The sequence below is a fragment of the Ichthyophthirius multifiliis genome (assembly GCF_000220395.1).
Source record: "Ichthyophthirius multifiliis unplaced genomic scaffold scaff_1120509250066, whole genome shotgun sequence".
Taxonomy (NCBI): Eukaryota; Ciliophora; class Oligohymenophorea; order Hymenostomatida; genus Ichthyophthirius; species Ichthyophthirius multifiliis.
Genome location: NW_004087093.1, coordinates 1,701 through 11,473, shown reverse-complemented (window position 1 = coordinate 11,473; position 9,773 = coordinate 1,701). Strand labels below are relative to the sequence as shown.

Genomic DNA, 9,773 nt, shown 5'->3' with positions numbered 1-9,773 from the left:
TCAAATTAGATTCTAATCTGTTTGCTTTTATAAATAACAATATTAAATTGAAACATCAATTAATAAAGTAAAACATTTATTATATAAACTTAATTTTCCATCTTGATAAAATTTTAAAACTATATCTAGAGTATCTTTAACAACTTAGGGAATAATTTACTATTATACTAAAGTATCTATATAAAAAATAAAAAAATTATATTACTTAATAATAATAAGTAAAAAAAATCATAATAATTATAATATAATTATTATAAAAAAAAAATATAAAATAATAATATTAAAAGTAAAAAATATAATTAAATTATATATATATATATATATATATAATATATATATATATAAATATTTATATACATTTATTTATATATTTTTATATATATTTTATATATATAATTTATATATATTTTTATATATATTTATATTACCAGTAACTATTGCTGAATTAGAATTTATTTCTATTAAATAAGGTCTTAGATTACTATCAATCAAAATATCACAACCTAATAATTCAAAGCATCCTTTTTTTTATCAATTCTTTTTTCAATTGATATCATAACATAAGTTAAAATAGATTTTATTTTATTATCAAGTTCATCTACTTACACATTTTTAAATATTATAATTATATATTAAATAATCCTTGATTTATTTATATAAAAATATATTAGAAAACTTAATTAAAAAATTTATTAAAATATTTAATATTTAAATTTCTTTAACTTTTTTATTAAAAACATAATCAACATTAGAAAATGTATAAATTATATTTTAATTATATTGAGAGTTAAAAAAGATTAAATAAATAAAAAAAAATTAAGAAGTATTTTTAAAAATTAATAAAAAATATTAAAGAAACCCTAAATTTTTAATAACTCCAAATGGTATTTTCTTTATTTTGTAAAAAACTTGGATGTCTTTTTTATATAGCAGCATTAGTTAAATGTGTGAATTTTTCACTTGCACTATTTATATTATCTATATTATATATATATATATATATATATATATATATATATTTATTATTATATATTTATATTTATTTTCATTTTTATTATTTACATTTAATTTATTTAATTTTTTAATATAAAATTTATATTTTTTTTTTATAATTTTTATTATAAAATTATTACATTAAATAAATATTAAATTAAACTTTATATAAATTTACTCTTATTATATTCATTAATAGATAATCTTAAATAACCTTAATTAAAAAGGACTATAAATGGATTTGTAGATACGATTAGTAAATAGCATCTAATATCAAATTTTTTCCTATCTAATAAAAGTGGATTTTCTATATATTTCTAAATAATTGAAGTTTTATGAAAAACTGGATATTTAGTAGAAACAATTTGACCGTTTTACTTAAAAGAGTAAGAATTATCTTTTAAAATAACAAATTCATTTTTGAATTTTTTAATATCCGAAATCATTTAAATACCTTTACCTTAATTCTCATTACTAGGTTTATTTATCCAAATCCCTTAATTTTTTTAGTTTAAAAATTATTATTCTTCTATAGAATATTATTCTCTTATGACATCTAATCGAAAGGTGAGAGGCAAAAATTAAGTAGAGTCAATATTAAAAGGATTCTTTTATTTATTTTCGAACTCTTTTAGAGTTTAGTTAAGTCTTGATTTATTTGATATAATGCTTATATTGTAAATATGGTTTACTATTTGCCCTTCTTTAAAAAACTACCAGTCAATCTCATATTATGATTGTACCCATTTAAAGTGATATTTTTGTATATATTTGAAGTTTTTTTATAATATTATCCAATTTTAATTTCTATTTTTTATTATTTTGTTTTTACTTTTTTTTTTATTTACTTTTTATCAAAATAATCTCTTATTAGTTAATCATTATTTCCTTCGCCAATAAATACTAGTTTTTTATTTGAAATTTATAATTAATTATCAATATGGGGAAGTGATACTTTGGAACTTCGTTTTTTTTATGATGATAAGAATGGAAATTATTAAGTAGCATTAAATTAGATTTATTTCAATGAAAAAGATTTTTAAAGTTTCAATTAATGTTAGTTTTATTATTTATTATTAATTAAAAGCATTTTTTTTTTGTTATTGTATAATAATGATAATTAATAAAATAAATTTTTATTTATATTTTATTAAAAATATTTTGAAAAATAAAATATTTTAATAAATAGAACAAAATATTTTTTTATTAAAAATAAATATTACTTTTTTTTTTATTTAAATAATTATAAAAATAAAAATATTATAAATATAATAAAATCAAATAATTTCATCATCATCATCTTAATTTTATGATTCTTATTTTTATTCACTAACAAAATTTTCCTAATAAAATGAAATTAAATATAAATAAATTTAAATATATAAATAAAAAAAATTAAAAAATAAAAAAAATTTAAATAAATATATATATATATATATTAATATATATTTATTTAGTTTTAAATTTATATTTTTTTATACTTTTAATTATTCTTCATTTATTTATTTTTCTATTATATCTTTATTTAATGACACACTTATTTCTTCATTTTTATCTTATTTTTTTTCAATTTATACTATAGGATCTTCAATAACTTCTTCTTTTTTTATTTCTTCTTTTTTACCATTAACTTCATTTATGTATTCTTTTTTTTCTATTGTTTATTCTTTTACTTCATTTTGATCTTATTTTTTTGTATTTTTATTATCACTACTTTTTTTTCCTTTAATAACAGGATGAGAATTTTCTTTTTTTTCTATTTGTTTATTTTAAGTTTATTTATCTTTATTTTTCAAATCTTAATTTTTTTTAATTTCTTCATCTTTTTTTGTTTTTTAAAGATTAGCTTTTTTTTCATCTTTTTTTTCATCTTTTTTTTCATCTTTTTATTCTTCTTTTTTTTCTTCTTTTTTTTCTTCTTTTTTTTCATCTTTTTTTTCATCTGTTTTTTCATTTTTTTTATCATCTTTTTTTTTATCATCTTTTTTTTCATCTTTTTTTTCATCTTTTTTTACTTCTTTTTTTATTTCTTTTTTTTCAATTGTATTTTCTTGTTTTTTTTCGTTTTTTTTTTCTATTTTTTCATGCTTTTTTTCTTCCCGTTTTTTTTCAATTGTCTTTTTTTCAATTGTTTTTTCTTATTTTTTTTCTTCTTTTTTTTCGACTTTCTTTGTTTCGACTTAAGATTTATTTTATAATTTTTAATTTTTATCTTCAGTATCTAAATTCTATTTACTTTAATTATTACTTGTTTCTTTTATTACTGCCAAAGTCTTTTTTTTTCTTCAACTTACTATTTTTTTTTTCTTCTTTTAATTCTGTTATTGATCTTTTTTTTTATGTATCTCCAGCAGCTTTTTTTATTTCATCTTCTTTTTCTATCAAAAAAATAAATAAATAATAATATATATATATAAAATATTACTAACAGATAATTTAGAAGCTGGTATATGATGAGAAGGTGCAGGTATATGAGATGTATTAGTAGCAGATTTTTTATCAAAAGTTAATAAGAGTTCATTCATTTTTTAAATGGCTAATTTTAAAGAAAGTATTTAAGCATCTTTTTACATTTAGCTTTTTTCAAGAAGCTCTATTCTTTGTTAATAAGGCTAAATTGTTTTACTTAACCATTCGTCAAGTTCTTTTGTTAGAATAATATTTTATTATTAATTTTCTGTGTCCATATATTTTTTTTAAATTTTAATTTGATTTTTTTTTTTTTTTTTTCTTTTTTTTTAATTTAATAAAACAAAAAAATTTTCGATATTAAATTTTTAAATAATTTTTTTTTATAAAAATTAATAAATATTTAAAGTGTTTTTTTTATATTTTTAAGTAAAAATTCAAATTTATTTTTAATTAAAAAAAAAAAAAAAAAAAAAAAAGGACATTTAATTTTTTTTTTTTAAATTATTAAATATTTATTAAATAAATATAAAAAAATGAATATTTAAATTTAAAATAAAGCCTAAGAAACTTCTGGAATTGCAATACAAAAAGCTGAAGCAGCCAAATCATATATAGAAAGTATGTATTTCTGCTTTTTATTAAAAAATAAAAATACTAGAAATATAAAAAATTTATAAAATAAATTTAGAAAAATATTCAAAAATAAAGATTCTTGAAAAAGAAAGAAAAGATAATTGGGAAGCAATTAAAACCAAAATTTCAGAATTAAATTTATCTTCATAATAATCTCAATAAATAATAAACAAAATCAAGCAATAAGAGGCCTAAAATATGAGATTAATGTAAAAAAAAGCATGATTATAGCTTTTTTTTAAAAAAAAATATATAAACAAAAGGCGTAAAAAAATAACAGCTAATGATTTTGAACCTTTATCAATAATAGGTTATTTTTGTTTAAAATAAAAACAATTAAACTATAAAAATTATATAAAAAAAAAAGGAAAAGGAGCCTTTGGTGAAGTAAGAATATGTAAATGTAAACACACATAAGAAATAGTAGCTATAAAAAAGATGAAAAAAAGTGAAATGATATATAAAAATTAAGTAAGTCATGTAATAGCAGAAAGGGATGTATTAGCATTAGCAAATAATATATCTTGGATAGTTGAATTAAAAAATAGTTTTTAAGTTAAAAAATAAAAATATTTCTACATATATATATATATATATATATATATATATATATATATATATATATATATTTTAGGATTAAAAATATTTGTATTTAGTAATGGAATTTTTATAAGGAGGTGATTTAATGACACTTTTAATTGAAAGAAGTATTCTTTCTGAAATAGAAGTGAGATTTTATGCTGCAGAAATAGTAATAATATTTCAATCTTTTTTTTTTTTTTTAACAAAATAAATAAATATTTATAATGAATTTTTATTAGGTTTTAGCTATAGAATCAGTACATAAAATGAATTATATACATAGAGATATAAAACCGGATAACATTTTATTAACAAAAAATGGTCATATTAAATTGAGTGATTTTGGATTATGTAAATAAACGGTAAATTAAAAAAAATTAAAATATAAATAATAAATATAAAATAAAAGGAAATATTTCCTATAAAAAATAAAAGTTTCAAAGAAGAATAAATATAAGATTAAGAACCTCCTATATTAACTAATATGGCTTATCTTCCTAAAAAGAATCGAAAAAGACTATTTTCAACAGTAGGAACTCCTGATTATATAGCACCAGAAGTTTTTGGATAGGAAGGATATACAGAAAGTGTAGATTGGTGGTCTGTAGGAATTATTATATATGAAATGTTAATAGGTTATCCCCCATTTAATTCAGAAAATCCAAATAGTACTTGTAAGAAAATAGTTTAATGGCGAAAGTATTTTTAGTTTCCAAATGAACCTCAAATATCAACAGTTGCAAAAGATTTAATTAAAAAACTAATTATAGAAAATGAAAAAAGAATAGGCGTAAATGAAATAAAAAACATCCTTTTTTTGATGGAATAAATTGGGAGAATATTCAATTTTAAAATGCTCCTTTTATTCCAAAAGTTTTTATTTATTTTTTTTAAAAAAAGATTTAATATATTTACCCCTAATTTTTGTTGATTTAAATTTTTTTAAAAATATATATATAAAAAAAAAGATAAAAAGTGAAACAGATGATAGTAGATTTGAAAAATATGAAGAAGAAGAACCTTGGGATTATGAATATTAAAATAATTAATAGTGTTTTAAAAACAGAGATTTAGATTAAAATTTTATTGGCTATACTTATAAAAGGGAAGAAAGAAAACTTCTGGTTTAAGCCTTATAAAAACTTGACAATGTATAAGTACAAATGATGAAAAGAAAAATACATTCAAATAGTTAAAATAATTTCTAAGATAAATAATAAGAAAATATTTAATAATAATAAAAAAGTGTATAAAAAATAGAAATAAATCCTTTGCTCAAAAAAAATAATTAATAAGAAAAGAAAAAAAAAAATGATTATTAAAGTTTCCCAAAAAACGATTTTTATAATAAAAATAATTAAAAATAATTAAAAACTGAAAGTTTACATACTTTTTAAAATTAAACAAAAAAAGATAATTAAGCTAAAAATTAAATTTTAAACATAAAACAAAATTTATCTTTATATAAAAATAATGATTTTTGTTAATACTCTAATTATATAAATGAAGGACATAATTCCTTTTATAAAAATGACTATTAAACATAATAATAATACAAAAATGAATACATTTAAAATTAATAATAATAGAACCCAAAAAATTAAATTTTATTAAATATTAAATTTGATTCTTAAAAATTAGATTAGTATAAAAGTTAATAATAAAAAAAATCATTTAAATAATATTAGGATTTAATAAAATAAAAAACTCCGAATGACAACAATTAATAAAAAAAAAGGTAAAAGAGTAATAAATTTAAAAAAATAATAAATCCTAAATAGTACAATAATATACATCTTATATAATGAATAATAAAAAAGTGTAAAAAAATAAATCAACTTCTGTTAATAAAAAAAATTAAAATTAAAGTATTTCACATTCATAAATAATAAATAAAGAAAATTAAAATAATAGATAAAATATTTTATATTCAGGAAGATAAAATAGTTCAAAAATAAATAATAATAATAATAATAATAATAATAATAATAATAATAATAAATATAATATTAATAATCTTTAAAAAACTAAATAAATATAAAATGTAAACAAAATATACAATCACTAAAACTAAAAAATAATTTAATTTGAAGATTTTAATTAAAAAAGAAATGTATTTTTTAACAAAATTATCTAAAACTATAATACTAGTATTAGTTAAACTTATAATACTTAGAATGAAAATTCAAATATATTAAATAAAAAAAGCTAAATTTTTGTTAAAGTTGATGATTCTTTTATTAATTTATCTCCAAAAAATAAGTTATATAAAGATAATACTTTTAAATTTTTTTAAAATGATAAATCTTTATAAGCATACAATAATAAAAAATTAAATAATAATAAATAATAGAATTTAACTTAAAATTTTTAGGAGAAATCATTCTAATAATAAATGCTTGTTAGAATAATTAATTAAAAAAAATAAAATAAATATTGATAAAAGATTTACAATATAATATATTAAATAATAAATAAAAAAAATAACATTTTACATATGAAATATTTATTAAATGTTTATTAATATAAATTATTATTTAATTTTATAAAATATTTATATATTTAATATTTTCTTTATATATATGTAATATTTTTTTATTTTTATGGTTATAAATTATATATTTTTAAATAAAAAGAATTAAATATATTTAAATTAAAAAATCTTTTAAATAAAATAATTAATAATATATTTATTTGTATATTTTAAAGAAAATATATTCAAATGTATTTGTAGTATTTTATTTACATAATAAAACATGGAATTAAATATATATTTTTAAAAAAATTAGAAAGAAAATAACAAAAAATATGAATCATTATACTATTATATAATCAAAAATATATATATCATTATATAATTATATAAAATAATGTAAAATAAAGGTATTTATAAACACAAATTAGTATAATATTTTTTGTAATTATATTTAATTAAAATAATATATAGGATTAAAAATATTAATATATAAAGTAATTTTTTAATAAAAAATTCTTAGTTTATTAATTTTTTAATTTATTAATTTTTAAATTTACATAAAAAATAAAAACTATAATAACAAAAATTAAAGAATTTATTTAATTTTTTTTTAACAAAAATATTGAATTAAATAATTAAAATTAATATATACTGACATATTTTAATATTTTTTTTAATAATATATCATGAAAAAATAAAGTATAAAACTTTATAAAATTTTATTTAAATTCTTTTTTTAAATTCAAAAAAATAAATAAGTATTTTTTAAAAAAATATAAATTAAAATTAAATAATAATATATATAAAAAAGTAAAAACAAAATATATTTATAATAATTAATATATTAGATATATATATATATATATTTAATTTAATTCAAAATAATTAATATTAACTAATTTAGTAATCAAAAATTTTAAATTTATTAATTTAATTATAATTTTCTTCATTAAATTCATATTTTATTTATTTATAATATATAATATTATTATTTTTTTAATTTTAATTAATTTATATATCAGTTTATAGCCTACAAAAAATTTATATCAATTTTTTCAATAAACTTTAATATTTGACAATTATAAATTGCGATTATTTAAGTAATTTTGACTCTGGATTTATGTTTGTAATAATATTTAAATTCAAACTATTACTTTCATTCATTATTTTTTTAAATATAATCTATTTTAATTATATATATATGTAATATTCATTAACAAAAAAATTTAATTATGATTATAATTACTTAAATTACATATAGGAAAATAAAAAATAAATTATAAAAATAAAAAAAGTATATAAATATATTTTTTTCTTTAAAAAAATAAAAACTATTTCCTTTATTTAAAAAAATATATATATAAATATAAATAAATAAATAAAAAAAAATGAATCAAGATTAACAATATCTAAACTAAATGTTCGATGACAATATTTACGGTTTAAATTAACTTTTATCCCCTAAAAACCTAAATCCTATAATATCTGCCCCTACTACTAATCCCGCGAATATCCTAAACAAGCCCGCTTAACAATAATAATTTGAATAATAAAAACACATATTTTACTAAAGTCACTACCCTCCTTAAATTGGCCAAAAATATCAATTCTAACACACCAAGCCATAACCAGAAATGCCAAAAACTACTCATATACAAGGAACTAAAGTTTTTATAAATAACATCGAAAGAAATGCAAATAAAGAGGAGCTCTTATAATATTTTTCTTAATTTGGTAAGATAAACGACTTCAAGCTTTTTAATAAACCCGACAATACATATGCATATGTAATTTACGAGATTTTTAGTGAAGCTTAAAATGTAGTGTATAAAGTCGCCCATCCAAACTAAAATTGGGTTCTTTCTTTGGCAAAACCCAAAACCCATGTAACATAATAACATTAATAACACTAATAACATTAATAAAATTAATAACATTAATAACACTAATAACATTAATAATAATAACAATATTAAAATCCTAATATAATGATGAATAAATAACATTTTGTTTTTTAATAAAATAACCCCAGTTTTGCACCTTTATAATATTAATAATAATAATATAGTGACTAAATGCAAAACTTTTAATAAAACTTACCTTTTGCTGTCACTCATCCTCCTGTTCCTGCTCATCCTTTTAATTATTATAATAATTAAATTCACTAATAATAATATTAATAAATTAATAGTAATCAACCATTGGAAAGTTTCAATAGTGCAGATAGGTCTTAAATTAATTAAACCCTTTTAGTTAGAGAGATTTGGATTAGTAATATAAGCTATAAATGTAAGTATAAAATAAAAGATATCCTATCTACTAATTTCGGAGGGGTCGAAGATGTGGAGTTTTTTGATAGAGGATATTAGAGTTTTGCTTTTGTGAAATTTTTTACTGTAAAATCAGCTTTTTTGGCTTTTACGAATAAAGAGAAAATCGCTAAACTATTAAATACAGGTATATATATTATTAATATTATTTTTTTTAAAAAAAAGTTTTTTTTTTTTTTTTTTTTTTTTTTTTTTTTGCTTCATTTTATAAGATATATTTAGTATAGATTTAAACATTAAAAAATTTTTAATTTTAAATTATTTATTTAATTTAAAAATTATAAAAATAAAATATAAAAATTAATAATAATTTTAATAATAATAACAAAATAATTAAGATTAGAATA

The 9,773-nt window shown here is 15.4% G+C and overlaps 4 protein-coding genes across 4 annotated transcripts in view, besides 25 other annotated features; 1 reads left to right on the top strand and 3 right to left on the bottom strand. All coding sequences in view use genetic code 6, as the record gives it.

Annotated features, from left to right (window-relative positions):
• Positions 1-1,439, bottom strand: IMG5_046650 (tubulin tyrosine ligase-like member 10, putative; the record flags this gene model as incomplete). Its single annotated transcript, XM_004037604.1, has 4 exons — positions 1-176; positions 429-521; positions 877-978; positions 1,172-1,439. The coding sequence occupies 4 exons, from the start codon at positions 1,437-1,439 to the stop codon at positions 1-3; spliced, it is 639 nt and encodes a 212-aa protein (XP_004037652.1).
• Positions 239-310: a microsatellite.
• Positions 306-425: a microsatellite.
• Positions 659-706: a microsatellite.
• Positions 967-1,043: a microsatellite.
• Positions 967-1,073: a microsatellite.
• Positions 971-1,039: a microsatellite.
• Positions 1,032-1,080: a microsatellite.
• Positions 1,440-2,230: 791 nt separating the features above from the next.
• Positions 2,231-2,265: a microsatellite.
• A 5-nt stretch (positions 2,266-2,270) lies between these two features.
• IMG5_046640 (hypothetical protein) lies at positions 2,271-3,681 on the bottom strand (the record flags this gene model as incomplete). Its single annotated transcript, XM_004037602.1, has 3 exons — positions 3,419-3,681; positions 2,475-2,749; positions 2,271-2,336 (listed from the first exon to the last, which is right to left on the bottom strand). Exons 1-3 carry the CDS (start codon positions 3,678-3,680, stop codon positions 2,271-2,273), a joined length of 603 nt encoding a protein of 200 aa, XP_004037650.1. The 5' UTR covers position 3,681.
• Positions 2,339-2,375: a microsatellite.
• Positions 2,375-2,417: a microsatellite.
• Positions 2,840-3,155: a microsatellite.
• Positions 2,841-3,155: a microsatellite.
• Positions 2,889-3,154: a microsatellite.
• Positions 3,095-3,130: a microsatellite.
• Positions 3,526-5,787, top strand: IMG5_046630 (protein kinase domain protein; the record flags this gene model as incomplete). Its single annotated transcript, XM_004037603.1, has 9 exons — positions 3,526-3,544; positions 3,964-4,023; positions 4,094-4,247; positions 4,302-4,348; positions 4,406-4,593; positions 4,673-4,789; positions 4,860-4,982; positions 5,126-5,493; positions 5,589-5,787. The coding sequence occupies 9 exons, from the start codon at positions 3,526-3,528 to the stop codon at positions 5,785-5,787; spliced, it is 1,275 nt and encodes a 424-aa protein (XP_004037651.1).
• Positions 4,618-4,667: a microsatellite.
• A 177-nt stretch (positions 5,788-5,964) lies between the features above and the next one.
• Positions 5,965-5,994: a microsatellite.
• A 583-nt stretch (positions 5,995-6,577) lies between these two features.
• Positions 6,578-6,637: a microsatellite.
• A 538-nt stretch (positions 6,638-7,175) lies between these two features.
• Positions 7,176-7,219: a microsatellite.
• A 13-nt stretch (positions 7,220-7,232) lies between these two features.
• Positions 7,233-7,280: a microsatellite.
• A 136-nt stretch (positions 7,281-7,416) lies between these two features.
• Positions 7,417-7,486: a microsatellite.
• A 130-nt stretch (positions 7,487-7,616) lies between these two features.
• Positions 7,617-7,652: a microsatellite.
• Positions 7,653-7,861: 209 nt separating this feature from the next.
• Positions 7,862-7,924: a microsatellite.
• Positions 7,925-8,252: 328 nt separating this feature from the next.
• Positions 8,253-9,773, bottom strand: part of IMG5_046520 (hypothetical protein) — a gene marked incomplete at both ends in the record, with an annotated part of 1,657 nt that continues 136 nt past the window's right edge. The window contains 6 exons of the mRNA XM_004037601.1: positions 8,253-8,278; positions 8,429-8,434; positions 8,893-9,005; positions 9,197-9,232; positions 9,296-9,377; positions 9,753-9,773. The exon at positions 9,753-9,773 is cut by the window's right edge and continues 136 nt beyond it. Coding sequence (XP_004037649.1) covers positions 8,253-8,278; positions 8,429-8,434; positions 8,893-9,005; positions 9,197-9,232; positions 9,296-9,377; positions 9,753-9,773 — 284 coding nt within the window. The remainder of the gene's footprint in view (positions 8,279-8,428; positions 8,435-8,892; positions 9,006-9,196; positions 9,233-9,295; positions 9,378-9,752) is intronic.
• Positions 8,984-9,057: a microsatellite.
• Positions 8,989-9,072: a microsatellite.
• Positions 9,592-9,623: a microsatellite.